The 19765-nt window shown below is 39.3% G+C and overlaps 1 protein-coding gene across 3 annotated transcripts in view; it reads right to left on the minus strand.

Annotated features, from left to right (window-relative positions):
• Positions 1 to 19765, minus strand: part of LOC137249167 (zinc finger protein 665-like) — a 129266-nt gene that overhangs the window by 10694 nt on the left and 98807 nt on the right. For all 3 annotated transcript variants that reach the window (XM_067780454.1, XM_067780452.1, XM_067780453.1), the window contains 4 exons: positions 17790 to 17867; positions 17421 to 17711; positions 5991 to 6122; positions 5615 to 5911 (listed from right to left, as the gene is read on the minus strand). In XM_067780454.1, coding sequence (XP_067636555.1) covers positions 5615 to 5911; positions 5991 to 6122; positions 17421 to 17711; positions 17790 to 17867 — 798 coding nt within the window. The remainder of the gene's footprint in view (positions 1 to 5614; positions 5912 to 5990; positions 6123 to 17420; positions 17712 to 17789; positions 17868 to 19765) is intronic.

Genomic DNA, 19765 nt, shown 5'->3' on the forward strand with positions numbered 1-19765 from the left:
ATACTATTATCCAAAAGATATAATCCAATTCGGTGGCTGGAATGTGTATCACGGTTTCGGGTTAATTTGACGATTTGGAGGAAATTTGTTGAAGGTGCGATATACAAAAGACACAATTCTTAAAATTTTGAAGAACGAAGAAGTTTTTTCAATTATGTTTTGAATAAAGTCCACAGTACTACTACTTGTGTTGCATGTGAATGCGATAACACAATACCGGCCCTGGATTCCGCGCTTTACGGAGTAATTAACCTTAATATAAGATCAGTCTCCGGAGTTTATGAACCCCATTTTACCTATTTACTTTCAATTTAGCCTCTTCTTCCCTTAAAGCTGTCATATTTCTCTTCCTTTTTATGAGAAGTTAAGTGTAATCGTACCTTATATGGCTGTCGACGGTATGAGTATGCATATGAAGGCTTAGGTTCCAAGTTTTGGAAGTTGGGACAAATAAAAATATGATTTGCAAATATATGAGCGGTTGACTATCAATAGATATTTCACGCGCCCAACGCGTTACTTATTTGTTTGATCAACGCCCTAGATTGATGAGGAGTGTGATGACCAGTACCTAGGACCTACCTAATTATTTTCTATCTTTTAGTATTATTATTACTTATGATGTAAGTATTGTTCTCAATAAAGCCAATTCATATGTCGCTTTCTATTTATGTACATAATATGTGGTCCAAATATGAACCAAATAGGACCCTAAATACGATTTTTTGACTATCTCGATCCTTGTGCAACCAGGTTGCAATTTTTTTTATACTCAGCTCGTACTCCGTAACGGCATAAACTTATCGAGATAATTTGGATAATGGGCGTGGCACCGCCCACTTTTTTTGCAAGCTCTAATTTGGCAGTCGTTGAAGATATCATGATCAAATTTGGCAGGAACGTTACTCCTATTATTATATGTGTGCTAAATAAAAATTCGCGAAATGTGACGAAGGACACGCCACACAGTCGACCGTCTGTTCTTCCGCTTGGCCGTTAACATGCTAACTTGAGCAAAAATCGATATATCTTTACTAAACTTAGTGCACGTACATATCTGAACTCACTTTATCTTGGTATAAAAAATGGCCGAAATCCGACCATGACCACGACCACTTTTCGATATCGAAAATTACGAAAAATGAAAAAAAAAAATGCCATAATTCTATACCAAATATAAAAAAAGGGATGAAACATGGTAATTTCATTGGTTTATGGACGCAAAATATAACTTTAGAAAAAACTTTGCAAAATGGGTGTGACACCCACCATATTAAGTAGAAGAAAATGAAAAAGTTCTGCAGGGCGAAATCAAAAGCCCTTGGAATCTTGGCAGGAATACTATTCGTGGTATTATATACATATAAATAAATTAGCGGTACCCAGCAGATGATGTTCTGGGTCACCTTGGCCACATTTTGGTCGATATCTCGAAAACACCTTCACATATACAACTAAGGGCCACTCCCTTATAAAATACTCATTAACACCTTTTATTTGATTCCCATATCGTACAAACATATTCTAGAGTCACCCCTGGTCCACCTTTATGGCGATATCTCGAAAAGGCGTCCACATATAGAACTAAGGCCCACTCGCTTTTAAATAATCATTAACACCTTTCATTTGATACCCATATCGTACAAACACATTCTAGAGCCACCCCTAGTCCACCTTTATGGCTATATCTCGAAAAGGCGTCCACCCATAGAACTAAGGCCCACTCCCTTTAAAAATACTCATTGACACCTTTCATTTGATACCCATATCGTAGAAAAAAATTTTAGTCACCCCTGGTCCACCATTATGGCGATATCTCGAAAAGGCTTCCACCTATAGAACTAAGGCTCACTCCCTTTTAAATAATCATTAACACCTTTCACTTGATACCCATATCGTACAAACGCATTCTAGAGTCACCCCTGGTCTACCTTTATGTCGATATCTCGAAAAGGCGTCGCCTATTGAACTAAGGCCCACTCCCTTTTAAAATACTCACTAACACCTTTCATTTGATACCCATATCGTACAAACACATTCTAGAGTCACCCTGGTCCACCTTTATGGAGATATCTCGACAAGGCGTCCACCTATATAACTAAGGCCAACTTCCTTTTAAAATACTCATTAACACCTTTCATTTGATTCCCATATCGTACAAACACATTCTAGAGTCACCCCTGGTCCACCTTAATGGCGATATTCCGAGAAGGCGTCCACCTATAGAACTAAGGTCCACTCCCTTTTAAAATACTCATTAACACCTTTCATTTGATTCCCATATCGTACAAACACATTCTAGAGTCACCCCTGGTCCACCTTTATGGCGATATTCCGAAAAGGCGTCCACCTATAGAACTAAGGCCCACTCCCTTTTAAAATACTCATTAACACCTTTCATTTGATTCCCATATCGTACAAACACATTCTAGAGTCACCCCTGGTCCACCTTTATGGAGATATCTCGAAAAGGCGTCCACTTATAGAATTAAGGTCCACTCCCTTTTAAAATACTCACTAACACCTTTCATTTTTTTTTCTCGGACGCTGTGGCAGCGCACTGCCCTCAAGTGGCCCGATGAAACCAGGCTATCCTAATTCTTATTTATGTGTTATTTATAATTTTTTTGTTACCGAGTCTTTGAGAGGCAGTGGCTTCTTAAGCGCCGAGATCCAAAACCGCTCAGCTACAGAGAAACTCATCAGCTGAGAAATATAGATTCACAAAGTACAGTAGACTAAAAGTATAAATATAATTTTTTAATTATTAAGAGAAGATAGAACCGTCTTTTTTATGGCAAAGAGCGAGTCCGAAACATCAATTATTCTCGAGTGAGAGTTATAATCTTCACACAAACATAGAAAAGGTTCGTGTAGTTGGGAATTGATTCTGCATTGTTTAAGAATTATAGGTTTATAATGCCTTGAAACTCGGCATGGAACATTCAAGTTTACTTCGTTCAAAAGAAATGGGCTTGAAATCGATCCATTTAAAAGTCTAGCCATAAATAGTAGACCTAGCATTCCTCTACGACTTGCAAGTGTAGGAAGATTTATTAGTTTTAACCGATTAGTGTAAGGAGGAAGATTATACGGAGAGTCTCATTGAAGATTTCTCAAGGCGAAAAGTAAAAACTGTTTTTGAATTGATTCTAGTCTATCCACATGAACTTGATAACGCGGATTCCAAATTATCGATCCATATTCTAATATCGGCCTCACCAATGATGTAAAAAGGGTTTTTGTAACGTAAGGATCACTAAACTCTTTTGCCCATCTTTTCACAAATGCTAAAACTCCTCTCGCTTTATTGACTGTGGCATTGGGTTGAAACTAAGTTTGCAATTCATTGTAACTCCCAAGTCGACAAAAACATCAACGCTTTCCAGAGTTTGGCCATTAATTGTGTAGGAAGCTGGCTGTATGTTCCCACGTGAAAAACACATGGATTTACATTTTTCTATGTTGAGAGGCATAAAATTCGCATTACACCAAGTAACTAAACGATTTAAATCTTCCTGGAGTACAGAACGTTCTTCAACAGGCGCGTATGACTTAAAAAGTTTTACGTCATCGGCATACATTAAAATTTTAGAATATTTTATAGTTGTGGAAACATCGTTTATAAAGATCAAAAACAGAATAGGACCGAGATGGCTGCCCTGAGGCACACCGGAGGGAACATCGATGACATTCGAACAAATGTTTTTAAATATAAAGATAGGAGGAGATCCAGCGAGTTAGGCCAGGTTGAAAACCAAGCAATTCGAGTTTATAAACAAGTAATGAGTGGCGTACTTTGTCGAATGCTTTGCTGAAATCAGTGTATATAAGGTCGGTATGATGATTGTTTCTAAACCCATTAAAGACATGAGTTGTAAATTCAAGCAAATTGGTTGTGGTTGATTTGGCTCTACAAAAGCCATGCTGAGAACTATCTATCAATGTAGAAATCGAAAATGTAAGGTGATTAGTAACGATTGCTTCGAAAAACTTAGGGATAGTGGAGAGCTTTGCTATTCCACGATAGTTTTCAATAGAAGACTTGCTTCCTTTTTTTGGAGTGGGATAAGAAAAGATTCCTTCCAAGCCGTCGGGAAAATGCCATTTTTTAAAGAGAGGTTAAACAGATCAGTAAGGGGCTGGTAAATGTATTCCGCACATTTTTTAAGAAAACATGTTGGGATCAAATCGGGACCGTATTTGAAGGATTCTTTTAGGGTCTTTTGATGTAGTAGAACATCTTCAGGCAGCAAATGTGGGGCATATATTGAGTTACTAGAATGGAGCTCATACGGATAATTTGTAGGTGATGAATCAACCACAGCAGAGTAATTAGAGTGAAAGAATTGAGCAAAGAAGTTTGCAATCTCTTGATCGTCGCTGGAAATGCTATTTCTAAACTTCATGGCAGAAGGAAACCCGTTAGTTCTGCGTTTAGAATTTACGAAATCATAAAAAGACTTCGGGTGGCAAATAATGTTTCTTTTAATTTTACATATGTAAGCTTTATAACACTTTTTATTAAGTTCAAAATACTTATGACGGAAAATAGCGTACTGTGCATAATGAGAATGTAAACCGGTTCTCTTATATAATTTGAATAAACGTGATTTCTTATTTTTTAAAGCTTTTAAATCTTTAGTAAACCAGGCTTGCACTGGTTCAATGTACGAGCATGTGCGTTTGGGCACAAGTTTTTCAAATAACGTATAAATGGTTTTATTAAAATGTAAAACGTTTTCCTCTACATCCTCTTTATATCGAGGCCACGTTATCTCAGAAAGCTCTTTATTTAAATTGTTGAAATTAGTTTTGGAAAAATCAAAGCATCTGGCAGAGACACGTGTTTTGTTAGTGCAGCCGACTTCGTTGCTTATGATTTCGTAAGTTATCTCAAGAGAAGGATGGTAAACCCATGTCATACAAACACATTCCAGGGTTACCCAAGGTTCATTTTCCTACATTCCCTTATTTTGTCTCCAAAGCTCTCAGCTGAGTATGTAATGTTCGGTTACACCCGAACTTAGCCTTCCTTACTTGTCATATGTCGCTTTCTATTCATGTGCGTATTATGTCTTCTAAATATAGGCCAAATCGGGCCACAAATACGATTTTTTTAATATTTCGATACATGCGCCACCTATCGGAGTTTTTTCTTATTATTGCATTGTCACCGCGTTCTGAACTATATTCCAAGTTGCAAGCTTCTAGCTTATCGGGAAGTTACTTAAATTTCAATTACAAAATTCGTAACGCTCGCTACACAGAGTCAAGCTAAATAAAACCGTTTAAAAATTGGTAGGTAATTTGTGTAAGGATGCAGAGTTTCATGTGTTTTGTAGTCTACATGAAATACCTATGACCATGAATCTCTTATCTCAACAATATATGACGAAAACGTAAGTATTTGATGAAATTTGAAGCTGTTGAAAAGGGGACAGAAATGAAAGTTATAGGGGTATATAATATATATAACACCGATCTCTATGATTTTTTCAGAATCTTTTTTGGATTAGTCTCTATACTCATAAGTTTTCTGATTTATGAAAGGTATGCGGCGTTGCAATTTCGATAACAGTGCCCTACAATTAACGCCATGTTAAATACTTTCCTTTTCAACGCTTGCTGCTTTAATTTAGCTTCTATTTCCATTAAGGCCTTCATATTTCGCTCACGCGTCTCTGGATCTTCTTCTTTATGCGTAGTTGAGTGTATCCGTAGCTCCGAAGCAAAACGAAAAGCTAAGGGACAAAACTTACATCTGTGTAGATTATCACCCAGATGTAGACGTAAATGCCCATTCAGTGCACCCATTGAAGCAAAGCACCGTTCGCAGTATTTGCATTTATATGGTTTTTCACCGGTATGAGTACGCACATGTTGCCTTAGAAACGCAGCTCGTGTAAATCTATTTAATACAGTCAGAAAATAAAGTTAGAAACAATTTGGCGAAACATATTAAGACGAGGATTTTTATGATAACTTACCGCTTTTTACAAAAATCGCATTTATGGGGCTTTTCATCGCTATGAATTAGTTTATGTCGATTTAAGACCGGTTTTGTTTTAAAATGTTTGCCACAAATATCGCATCCGTTCTTGTCACGTATGTTTTTGTAACTGAAAAAAAAAAAAACAGGTAATCAAGACAATAAAAAAACGAGTTTATTTTTTGATATTAAAAAGAAGCGAGGATTTGAATTTTCTAACTAAACTAACAATTTTTTGGCTACCAAAAAGTCGAGTATGTTCAAATTTAAACACGGTCTTAAAACTTTTTAGTATTTTTAGGCCCACTTACAGAACGGCAAGTTATTTTTTAGCTCACAGCTAATTTCAAATATGTATGAGTTTAACCCCTCATGTTAGGTTAATTTTAAGTTAGGTTAGGTTAGGTTGAACTGGCCGGTCCATGAGGACCTCACATAGACTGATTGAGTCCGTAGTGTTACCAGAAGTTTGTTTTAACGACCAAACTGAAAAACCCTATCAAAAACCATGACCTATGTTATAAAATAAATCTTAGCCTGGCAAGTGCAGGGCACGAGCGCAGAACGTGCTCGCTCGTTTCCTCCTCCAACCCGCACTTCCTACATCTGCTATCACTGACCAATCCTAATTTAAAGGCATGTGACGCCAGAAGACAGTGTCCAGTCAGAATACCCGTCATGAGTCTACACTCCTCTCTTTTTAATGATAGAAGCAACTCTGTTAGTCTAAGGTTGTAAGACCTACACATAATCTTCGACACTTTACAGCCCCGCACTTGAACCCACGCCTTTCCCGCTTGGTCGATCATGTGCATCTCTCGCCCAATCTAATTGGGACGTCTACGGAGCAAGCTTCAAGGGATGCGCCCTTTTTAGCTAGTTCGTCCGATTTTTCATTCCCAGCTATTCTCATATGCCCTGGGACCCAATATAGATGTATGCTTCTCCCTGTCCCGATTCTCTCCAGAGACTGCTTTCACTCTGACACGCATTTAGATGCTGTGCTATGCGAGATTATTGCCTTAATTGCTGCTTGACTGTCATATAAAAGTTAACACGGTTGCAGCTTAAGCTATTCTCTTCCAGGGTTTCTACTGCTTTGGGTACGGCTAATATTTCCGCTTGGAAAACGCTACAGTAATCCGGCAGCCTATAGGATCTGCTTATTTCCGGATCAGGGCAGTATACCGCAGACCCTACTCCTTCCACTACTTTGGAACCATCGGTGTACACATGTATCGCCTCGTCCGCCATTTGCGCACCCCTCCGCCAACCGTCCACCTCTATTGTGGCCTGAAGATCTCCCTCGAAGCGCAGATAGGGAATCATGTAGTCTGTTCGTCTTGTGATTGATGACGCTATACTCCTATGTCCATATGGTCGGCGCTCAAGCTGCCCTGAAGCACCGAGCCTGGTTGAGGTCGTTAACGCTTTGTTCTTTGCTACCAGGTCTACAGGTGGAATGTGCAGAATGGCATCAGTGCAGCCGTCGGGGTTGTTTTCAGGGCTCCCGTAATGCTAAGCATCGATAGTCTGAATATCCCCTCTAATTTTTTTTGAGGTATGTTGTTTTTTGTGTGGCTTTCCACCAAACAAGAACTCCATAGTATAAAATTGGGCTTACAATCGCTGTAAAAACCCAATGAGAAAGAGAGGGCGATAGGCCCCACGTACACCTCAGCATTCTTTTGCATGCATAGAGTGCCGTTGAGGCCTTCTTGACCCTCTCCTCCACGTTGAGCTTCCATGACAGCTTACTGTCTAGGATGATTCCTAGATATTTTGTGCAAGGTTTCTCCTGTAAGGTTACCCCTCCTAAACTTAGGCCTGGTCCAATTTGGGACCTTGTACCTCTTTGTAAACAAGACCATATCCGTCTTCTCCGCGTTGACTTTCAACCCGACATTAGTTGCCCAGGTATGAATATCCCGAAGCGCCCGATCCATCAAAGAACTAATCGTTGGGAGGTACTTTCCACTTATGACAATTGCAACGTCATCTGCGTAAGCCTTAAGTTTTACGGGTCCCTCATCGAATTGCCTGAGCAGTTGGTTGATGACCAGCGTCCACAGCAGAGGTGATAGCACCCCTCCCTGCGGCGTGCCCCTGTCCACTGATTGCGTGGCCTCGTACAATCCTCATTGTGATGTAATCTTCCTGCAATTTAACATGCAGCCGATTCATCTGGTTAAGGCTGGATGTACTTTAATGTAATTAAGACCATCCATAATCGTCCATTATTGAAAGCACCGGCAATGTCTAAGAAGACTCCTAGAGCATATTCCTTATATTCTATGGCTTTATCTACGCTTATTACCACCCTATGCAATGCGGTGTCTACCGACTTGCCTTTGGTGTACGCATGCTGTGTTGTGGAGAGCAGCTTTTCATCCACGTTGGACTTTATGTACACATCTATCAGCCTCAAAGGTTTTGAGCAGAAATGATGTTAAGCTAATGGGTCTATAGTCTTTGGGATACACGTGACCGATCTTCCCCGCCTTTGGTAGAAAAGCTACACGAGCAGTTCTCCAAGACTGCGGTACATGATTCAGTCTTATGCACCCATCGAATATTATTTTAAGCCATTCCACGACCGCCCTACTTCAGACTTGTAGCATGGCCGGTAATATACCATCTGGGCCCGGCGATTTAAACTTAGAAAACGTCTTCACTGCCCACTCGATCTTGGTATCGGTCACCAAGCCCGGCACTACTAGCTCCGTGATCGAAGTGTGAGTGATTTCTGCTGGCTCTTCTAAACAGTCTCCCGATGGGAAATGTGTATCGAGATGCACCTCAAGGGATTCCTCACTATTACGTGACCATTCCCCGTTCTCTTTCTTTATTAGTCCCTGGACTATGTTTCCCTTTGCTAGGACTTTTTTCAACCATGCTGTTTCGTACAGAAACTTTTCCATGAGTTTCTCTTCGCCCTGGTAATTTCACGCTTGTAGATCCTCAGTAGATCCCTGTACTCGTCCCGACACGCTTCGCTTTCCGCGGTCTTTGCGAGCTTAAACATTTCTTTTACCTGTCTTCTTAGAAGACTCAGCTCATTGCTCCACCATGGCGGCTTTGCTTTTCCTCTGAATCTTCTTAGAGGGCATGCTCTGTTATACGCAGTAATAAGCGTCCTTGTTAGGAATTCGTTGGACTCCTCCAGTTCTTCCACATGGGAAACCTCTTTGGGTTGTTCCAATTTTGTTTCTACCTGTTTCTTGAATTTCGTCCAGTTCTTCGACCTAGGGTTTATAAAGATTCCTCCCTTCTCTACCCTCTTTAGGGGGATGCTGAAGCTGCTATACGCATGGTCGGAGAAGAATGGTCTATCAAGAACCATCCAATCATACCTTGATATATCACGCTCGGAGCTCAATGTAATATCCAGAACATTGCTGGATGTTGGACCAATGTATGTAGGGACATTTGCCCTGTTGGCTATCTGCAAATTGGTTTGCAGGATGTAACAAAATAGAGATACGCCTCTCTCGTTCGTATCTGCTCCTCCCCACGCATTGTGGTGCGCTTTTGCATCTGCGCCTATGACCAACCGCCCTTTGCGCCCTTCCTCCTGTACTAGCCTTTTGCACTCCATCGGTGGAACCTCCGCAGCATGGGCCATGTAGCAGGATGCCAGGATAAATGTATGTATTACCTGCTTATTCTTTTGCTCAACGGCCACCGCTACGAGATCCTCAGTGGTGTAATTAGGCAGCATATATGAATGCAGCTGTTTCCTTACCATTACTACAGCTCGCACCCGTCCTTCCGTTTGCGCGTAGTAAACGCCAAACCCGCGCGCGCTAAGTCCAGAAACCTTTCCTCCCGATGAGAGCCACGGCTCCTGGATCAGCGCCACGTCAAACGAACCCTCCTCAAGGCTTAGGAGGAGTTCGCTCGACGCCACTTTACTGTGTTGGAGGTTTATCTGTAAGACTCGCAGCACCATTGGGCTGTTTGTCCCCCTCCAGCACCTTCGTCTTGACGTCGTCGCCCTCCCCTTGCCCTTTTGGTTTAGAGTATTCGAGGCCCCCTTCAGCCTGTCGTGACTGTTGTGCCGGGTGTTCCTCTGTGCGAGTCACAGCACCATTTAGCGGTTGGTCCTCTTCTAGCACGTTCGTGGTGACGTCGGGGACCTCCACCTGTCTTTTTTCCCTTAGGCTTTTGAGGTCCTTTTCGACTTCGCCCACCTCTAGCGTGTTAGGGTTTTTATCCTCGGGACTTCTTTTCCTGAGTCGCATGTAAATTTTGCCAGTGCCAAAGGACATTTTGCCAAGCTGCGTGCACAAAATATCCTCCGCCTGCTTGTTTATTTGGAAGATGTAGAATTGACCATCCTCGGTAGGCCGAGATACACTAAGTACCTTCCAATCCTGTTTCGGTATGTTCGGCTTCTGATTCTGCAGAAGTCGCAGTGTATCCTCCGACTTCATCACGCATGGTATCCATACCTTAACTTTTGGCACCGTGGGGATTTGCTTTTTATCCACCACCTCAAACCGCGCGTTCGTGCCTTGCGTTTGGAGGTTTGGAACCACTTCCTCCAGCCACCGCAAGCTCGCGATTTTGTCGCACGCTATCATCTTCACACCATTATACCATCCCCCCAATCAAAGGTTGGAAAGGCCTTACTTGGTTGATCCCGCATCATCTTAAGCATTAAGCTAATAAGCTCCCTTTCCACAGATCCCCACCTTTCAGTAGTAATTTGTCCGAACGGACTGCTACGATCAACCAGCGCCACAGTGACTGCTTTGCCACATCACTCATCTACTCGGGAAAAGCAGGAGTCTTATTGTTATCTCCCTTTGGCACCTCCGACAAAGCCGGAGTCTTAGCGTTGACTCCCTTTAGCGCATCCGAGAAAGCCGGAGTCTGAGCGTTATATCCCTTTGGCTTATCTCGTACTTCCGTAGTTGGAACTTCCCTCTGACTCGCAGCTTTCGAGGTAGTTGCTACCTCGCTATTGAAGCCCATCTGTCTTACAGCTTTGGGCCTACTTGTCTTGTCTATGCGACAGCCCTGCCTCGCGGGTCTAGGACTGGGTCCTTTCTGTCTCTTGAAAGCAGGCTTGTCGCCTTCCGCCGAACGCTGCCTCTTCATTCTACCATTCGACGCTTCTTCCTCCTCGTACCGGTTGCAGAACCGAGGGTTTTCGCAGCAAACCTTTTGAACTGCCTTCGACCTACTTAATTTTAAGTTAAAAAACTTAACTTGCCGTTCTGCAAAAGAGTATTAAAGAATATCTTCGGCTTATGTCCAAACCCTTTCTTAGCAAAAACACAGTTTTTAAAGAGCAATAAACCAGTTTTGACAGCTCTATTGTGAATTGCTAAAAATGAAGTACAGCAGCGGGTGATGAAAAATCGCTTTGTGTATTCAAATAAGTTGTGTGGTTTAAACTCAGTTTAATATAGTTTATAAGTCAGATAGAGCTTTTTGTTATTCGAATTGAAATTATTTTCTTAAAAAAATTTTGTTGATAAAAGTTTTTACAGAGCAAAGAAAATATTACGTTTTTTTGACGTATCTTTTATTTTCAATCGTGTTTTGAACATGACGCTTTGTAAAAGTGCGTATATTTTTTTCTTTTCGCTTCTCTTCTCCTCTCTCATTTCGTCTCTTCTTTCTATACTCTTTTCTTTCTTAAATTTTCTTCCTTTCGTTTCCTTTTCATTCCTTTCCTTTCGTTTCCTTTTCCTTTACTTTTAAACATTTTTTGCTTTTCATGGAAATTTTAATATCACATTATAACAAAATATCTAGGCGCTTTCTGGCGTTTATTTCCTATCAAAATTGGAATATTCATACTTGCGCATTTAATGTCGGGTTCACAGTCAACGCAGAGAATATGGAGATGGTCTTGTTTACTAAGAGGTATAAGGTCCCCGTGGTGTGATGGTAGCGTGCTCCGCCTACCACACCGTATGCTCTGGGTTCGCACCCCGGGTAAAGCAGCATCAAAATTTTAGAAATAAGGTTTTTAAATTAGAAGACAATTTTTCTAAGCGGGGTCGCCCCTCGGCAGTGTTTGGCAAGCGCTCCGGGTGTATTTCTGCCATGAAAATCTCTCAGTGAAAACTCATCTGCCTTGCAGATGCCGTTCGGAGTCGGCATAAAACATGTAGGTCCCGTCCGGCCAATTTGTAGGGAAAATGAAGAGGAGCACGACGCAAATTGGAAGAGAAGCTCGGCCTTAGATCTCTTCGGAGGTTATCGCGCCTTACATTTATTATTTTTTTTTTATAAGGTCCCAAATTGATTCAGGCCTAAGTTAGGAGGGGTGACCCTACAGGAGAAAGCTTGCACAAAATATCTAGGAATCATCCTAGACAATAAGTTGCTTAACGTGGAGGAGAGCGAAGAAGGCTTCGACAGCTCTTTATGCATGTAAAATAATCCTGGGGTGTACGTAGGGTTTATCGCCCTCTCTCTCATTTGGGTATTTACAGCGTTTGTAGACCCTATCCTATACTATGGAGTCCTTGTTTGGTGGGTAGACACAGGAAAAAGAACCCAACGTAAAAAAATTAAAGGGTGTATGCAGCTTTTGCTTAGCATGACGGGAGCCCTGAAAACAACCCCGTCGACTGAACTGTTTGCTTTTCTGCACATTCCACGTGTAGACCTGGTAGCAAAGAACATAGCGTTAACAACTGCAACGAGGCTCAGTGGCTCGGGCGCAGACTATGGCCATTGAAGTATAGCGTCACCTGATTCCCTGTCTGCGTTTGAAGGGTCCTTAAAGCCACAATAGAGGTGGATGGTAGGCGCACGGGTATCCAAATGGGACGGGGCAATACATGTGTACACTGATGGTTCCAAAGTAGTGGAAGGAGAAGGGTATGCGATACACTATGCTGATTCGGAAATAAACAGATCCTACAAGCTGCCAGATTACTTTAGCGTTTTCCAAGCGGAAATATTAGCCGTAACCATAGCAGTAGAAACCGTGGAAAGGAATAGCTTAAGCTGCAACCATGTTAACTTTTATATTGACAGCCAGGCGGCAATTAAAGCAATAATCTCGCAAAGCACAGTGTCGGGAGAGCATAGGGACAGGGAAGCTTGCTCCGTAGACGTCCCAATTAGACTGGGCGAGATTAAGCGAAGGCGGGAGGTGCACATGATCGACCAAGCGGGAAAGGCGCGGGTTCAAGCGCGGGCTGTAAAGTGTCGAAGATAATGTGTAGGTCTTACAACCGTAGACTAACAAAGTTGCTTCTATCATTAAAAAGAGAGGACTTATGACGGGTATTCTGACTGGACACATTCTGGCGTCACATGCCTTTAAATTAGGCTTGGCCAGTAATAGCAGCTGTAGGAAGTGCGGGGTGGAGGAGGAAACGATCGATGATCGTTTTGTACTCGTGCCCTGCGCTTGCCAGGCTAAGACTCCAGCTATTAGGAGTGATACAACTGTCAGATCTAGAAGCAGCAAGTGGCTTAACTCCTAGAAAGCTTCTAGCATTTGCCAAGAGGACAGAGTTATTTTATAACATAGGTCCTGGTTTTTGATAGGGTTTTTCAATTAGGTCGTTAAAATAAACTTCTGGTAACACTACGGACTCACTCAGTCTATGTGAGGTCCTCATGGACCGGCCAGTTCAACCTAACCTAACATAAACGCAACTCCTCTTCGCGCTGTCATAACCTGTTTTGAGTCTTCTCCTTCAGTGTATTACTTATGGAAAATATAAATACAGAAAAAATATTTGTAATTTGTAATTGCATTGGATATATGTATGACTGTCGAATGTGTCTTATAACAGAAGGAAATTATCCGTCCCAATGCTCGCTATCGTTTTTACAGTAAAATCATGATGCAATAACAAAGGTGGTGTCACAAAATAACCTCACTTTTTCGGCAGCTCTATTTGCCAGTATTTACGTGTAATACAGAAGTAATAAATTTTGATTGCTTAATTAAGCTATTGCATAGATTTTATCGCGGGCTTGGCGACTAAATCAAAAAAAACCGTAACGGATATTTGTCAAAAAAGATCCGAAAAGGCTCGAAAAGATTCGAAAAGGTTCGAAAAGTTTCGTAAAGGTTCGGTGTTAGTTACAGGCCAAATACATAAAATTGGATCTCTTTCATAAACAGCGGTGGGCACCACTACATTTACACGGTTACGAAATTGAGAATATGTTAGTAAACACGAACGCGTAGCGAGCACGAAAGCAAAATCAATTATTTATTTAGTTTGATTACAATGCTTGAAGAGTAAACACGTGTCACACGCACAATTTGGTACTCTGTTTTAAGCGCGCGTGCGACACTTCCTCACCGTACGACCATCGAAATCAAACTAAAAGAGCTTTCGTTGATTTTCACGAAGTAGCCATTGTGCTATCGCTTATCGTATACATATATGGTCGCTTACAAGCATGGCGGAACGACACAAGGTGGCAGCATGGTGACATACCTACAAACATAAATAAAAATTCCATGTACTTTGTTTTTGTAAATTCGATGGACAAATGTCAAAATCGTACTGCGCAGGAAGTTGTTGTATAAAATCAAATAAAAAAAGTTTATAATCAGCTGTCCAATGCTGCCACCTTGTATCGTTCCGCCATGCTTACAAGCCAACCTAATAAAACCGCACTGCGTTTTTTAGCGCACGCAAACAACCCGTCGCTACCCTAACCCAAATAAGCATGCGTTGCGACAATGTAAAGCGTGTGTGCAAACGTCAAATCTAAATGTCACGCAGAACAAAAATTGGAAATCGAGTTAGGTTTTCACGCAGGAAATTCAATTTGAGTTGCTCTCATACAAGTTGTATGTGCATGAGACATTTTTGACAGAAAATGACTTGCGTGCGTTTATATTAGGTTGGCTTGTTAGCAGGTGCTAAGCTCACGCCCACCCCGGATCATAAAGTTAAAGTGAATGTTAAAATTAAAGCGAAAGTTAAAGTTAAAAATAAAGTTAAAGTTAAAATGAAAGTTAAAGTAAAAGTTAAAGTTAAAGTTAAGGTTAAAGTTAAAGTTAAAAATAAAGTTAAAGTTAAAGTGAAAGTTAAAGTTAAGGTTAAAGTTAAAGTCAAAGTTAAAGTTGAAGTTAAGGTTAAAGTTAAAGTTAAAGTGAATGTTAAAGTTAAAGCGAAAGTTAAAGTTAAAGTTAAAAATAAAGTTAAAGTTAAAGTTAAATTCAAAGTTAAAGTTAAAGTTAAGGTTAAAGTTGAAGTTAAAGTTAAAGTTAAAGTTAAAAATAAAGTTAAAGGTAAAGTGAAAGTTAAAGTTAAGGTTAAAGTTAAAGTCAAAGTTAAAGTTGAAGTTAAGGTTAAAGTTAAAGTTAAAGTGAATGTTAAAGTTAAAGCGAAAGTTAAAGTTAAAGTTAAAAATAAAGTTAAAGTTAAAGTGAAAGTTAAAGTTAAGGTTAAAGTTAAAGTTAAAGTTAAAGTTAAAGTCAAAGTTAAAGTTAAAGTTAAAGTCAAAGTTAAAGTTAAAGTTAAAATTAAAGTTAAAGTTAAAGTGAATGTTAAAGTTAAAGCGAAAGTTAAAGTTAAAAATAAAGTAAAAGTTAAAGTTAAAGTGAAAGTTAAAGTTAAAGTTAAGGTTAAAGTTAAAGTCAAAGTTAAAGTTAAGGTTAAAGTGAATGTTAAAGTTAAAGTTAAGGTTAAAGTTAAAGTTGAAGTTAAATTTAAAGTTAAAGTTACAGTTAAAGTTAAAGTTAAAGTTAAAGTTGAAGTTAAAGTTAAAGTCAAAGTTAAAGTAAAAGTTAAAGTAAAAGTTAAAGTTAAAGTTTAAGTGAATGTTAAAGTAAAAGTTAAAAATAAAGTTAAAGTGAATTTTAAAGTTAAAGTGAAAGTTAAAGTTAAAGTTAAAAATAAAGTTAAAGTTAAAAATAAAGTTAAAGTTAAAAATAAAGTTAAAGTTACAGTCAAAGTGAAAGTTAAATATTAACTTCTCATTTATTCAATAAAAGTAAAAAATTTGTTTTCTTTTTGGCCACCACGCTTAAAAAGGTTAACTTGAATTAATATCAAAGACAAAACTTGAATTAATATCAAAGAAAACAAAATGTTGCATAAATATTATAATTGCATAAGTTGATAATATGCAATAGCTTTACCGCGGCAGTCCCCGAGTGCCACACGTCCTTTTTTTTCGTACAAATTCTTCAAAGCAATTAGTTTTCTGCAAAATGTTTACTATAATCTGTTGGGGAATACAGAGTTATGCGGCAGTTACTCACGAACGTACGTACCAAAAACTTGTCAGCTGACACGACCTATCTTATGAGTGTACAATGTAAACGAAAACTCACCGACGTGCAACGCCCGTACGTACGTAGCCCGGAACGTAGAAATCAAAACAATTTGGATTTTTTCCGTAAGAACGTGTCAGCTGATCGCTCTCTCACTAGACAGAGTTACCTAGTAAACTTTAGTGCGCTAATTTTTGACCGTTTGCAATTTTATGCAAAAACACCTAATTAAAGTTTGTAAAATTGTGAAAATAATTCGAAATAATTATGTAAAAGTGCTGATTATAAATATGTAATATATTTATACTTATTTAATATGTATTCCGGCCTTTTACAATATCAAAAATTAAATTGGAAAAAGTTGATGTTTCCATAAGCATGCATGCAAACTGGCCAATGGCAACAGTGCTTTGTTGTAAACAATACACACAAATATGTTATGTACATGTACACGGACGCACACATTGATTCCTACGGGCTTGAGAGTTCGGTCAAACGTGCTTCGTACGGCAAACGTCCGTACGTACGGCACACGTCGGTGGGTAACTGCCGCATTATACCTCAGTTACTCACGAACGTACGCACAAAAAACGTGTCAGCTGACAAGACCTAATTTTGATTTTTTCCGTAAGAACGTGTCAGCTGATCGCTCTCTCACAGAGTCGCCTAGTAAACTTTTGTGCGCTAATCTTTGACCGTTTGCAGTTATTATACAAAAAGGCCTAAGGATTGCTTAACATTTTGTTGAAATATCCTAAAAATTAGTATATAAAATTGTAGGTTACAAATAAATGAACTAGAAATTCTTATTCAGTATTTGTTTCTGCCGTTTGCACCATGAAAAATTGTAATTTAAAAAGTTGATGTTTGCATACTTATGCATGCAAACTGGTCAATGGCAACAGTGCTTTGCTGTAAACATTACACACACAAATATGTTATGTACATGTACACAGGCGCACACATTGATTCCTACGGGCTTGAGGGTTCGGTCAAACGTGTTTCGTAGGACAAACGTCCCTACGTACGACACACGTCGGTGCATACTTGCAGCTTTAGTTTAATGTTTTTGACTAAAAAATCTGTCGTCGGCTTATTAAGTCATTATTTTTCTAAACGTATAGTAAAAACCTGCTCCGATCTTAGTAGAATTAAAAGACAGTTATATATGATAGATAAACCCCTTAATGAATGTTATATTCTTACTATATTTGTTGCTTTAATTTAGCCTCTTCGTCCTTTAAAGCTGTCATATTTCGTTCACGCGTTTCTGCATCTTCGTTATTATGCGTTGTTAAGTGCAAACGTCGCTCCGAAGCTAAAGAAAAAGCTAAGGGACAAAACTCACATCTATAAACATTATCACCCAGATGAGTACGTAAATGTCTGTACAGTGTAGGACATTGCCCAAAAGCCTTTTCGCAGTATTTGCATTTGTATGGTTTTTCACCGGTATGAGTACGCATATGAATCCGTACATTTGTAATTTTACCGAAGCTATTTAATAAAGATAGGATGAAAAGTGGATATAAAGTTGGATAAGCACATAAAGACAAGGTTTCTATGACAGCTTACCTCTTTTCACAAAAGTCACATTTGTACCGCTTCTCATTACCATGACCTTGTATATGTACTCTCAAACGCTGTTCATATCTAAAACGTTTACCATTAATAAAATGAACAAGAAAAAATTTATTATTTAATTATGCATACATACATACATATGTATAGATTATGGATGCTGATCCCGGGATCCCTGTCGTAATTTTTAATTTAATTTTAATTTTAATTTAATTTATTTATCAGTCTACAAATTAGACAATCATACAGACCAAATATACAGACACTTAATTTAAAGATATAATGTACGATATAAATAACATATGCAATATTTTAAAATATATAATATATAAACAGTATTTAATTAAACGCTTGACAATTTCAAATTAAAAATTTGAAAGTAAGCAGAAGTTAAAACGTAGTAAATGAATTCTTGTAAGTATCTCAAAAAGACCTCACGCAGAGTACTCATGATGAAGCTGTTTCCCGGAAGGGGCACGCGAGAATTTATGAAATTGACAACAATAGAGCAAATTAATAGTAGACAAAATTTAAAGAGAATAGATTTGAGTACATACATATAAAAATAATGATCAAGTTTCAATAACTTGTATTTTATATTTGAAATAGAGGGTTGAACAGTATTTTTGCGGTTTAGCGTTCTTTGCTTCATTTCAAGTTACAAATTTAATGGGGTTAAAAGTAGTGTTTATTAAGATCATTGCATAAACAGCGAAGTGGTTCGTGCATTTCATAACTCGATCTGCATGTAGCTACAAAAATTGAAATAAAATGTCTAGATGACCTAATTGGAACATTAAACTTGATTTCACCAAGCAAAAATGGACTATTTATTGACCCTCTTATTAGTTTTACAATAAATAAGACGCCAAGCATCTCCCTGCGGCTCTGTAACGTGGGTAACTGTAATAGTTTTAACCGGTTGCAGTAGGGGGGAAGATTTTTGAGGGATCCCATGGTAAGTGTTTTAAAGCAAAAAGCAAAAATTGTTTCTAGACCGATTCCAGCTTGACAGAATGAACATGATAACGCGGATTCCAAATTGTTGAAGCGTATTCGAAAATAGGCCTGTCCAATGGTATAGAGTTTTTGTAACGTATGGGTTGTTGTTGTTGTTGTAGCGATAACGTTGCTCCCCGAAGGCTTTGGGGAGTGTTATCGATGTGATGGTCATTTGCCGGATACAGATCCGGTACGTTCCGGTACCACAGCACCATTAAGGTGCTAGCCCGACCACCTCGGGAACGATTTATGTGGCCACATTAAACCTTCAGGCCATCCCCTCCCTCCCCACCACCAAGTTCCATGATGAGCTTAGGGTCGCCAGAGCCTCGTCTGGTAGTGAAAGAGGATTCGCCGCGGATAGGTGAGGTTGACAATTGGGTTTGGAGAAGCTATATATTGCGCTGGCAACCTGAAGGGTTGCGCTACACAGCCCCTTGAATCTGGTATTTTAGTCGCCTCTTACGACAGACATACCTACCACGGGTAATTCTGACCCCCTAACCCGCTGGGGTCATTGAATTCTTTAGACCAACGTTTAACGAAAGCCAAAGTACCTTTAGCCCTATTCACACAAGATTCAATATGAAATTTAAAATCCAGTTTTGGGTCCATTGTAACGCCTAAATCAATAAAGTTAGTGACTTGTTTGATTAAATAATCGCCAATAGCATAATCATGGGATTGGAAGGACTTGTAAAACACACTTACACTTCGGCAGGTTTAGTAACAAGGTGTTTACATTACACCAATCAACTAGATAATTCAGATCATCCTGAAGAAATGCTTTATCCACGGATAGGCATTATAAGTTTGACATCATCAGCGTACATCAACGGCTTGCAGTGCTTCAAAACATTTGTAAGGTCGTTAATGAACAGCAGAGAGGTACAATGGAGGAAATCCTAACCGATCAAGTTTGAACAAAAGATTGGAATGAGAAACTTTATCGAAGGCCTTACTAAAAT

Source organism: Eurosta solidaginis, chromosome 4 (genome assembly GCF_040869045.1).
Source record: "Eurosta solidaginis isolate ZX-2024a chromosome 4, ASM4086904v1, whole genome shotgun sequence".
Taxonomy (NCBI): domain Eukaryota; kingdom Metazoa; phylum Arthropoda; class Insecta; order Diptera; family Tephritidae; genus Eurosta; species Eurosta solidaginis.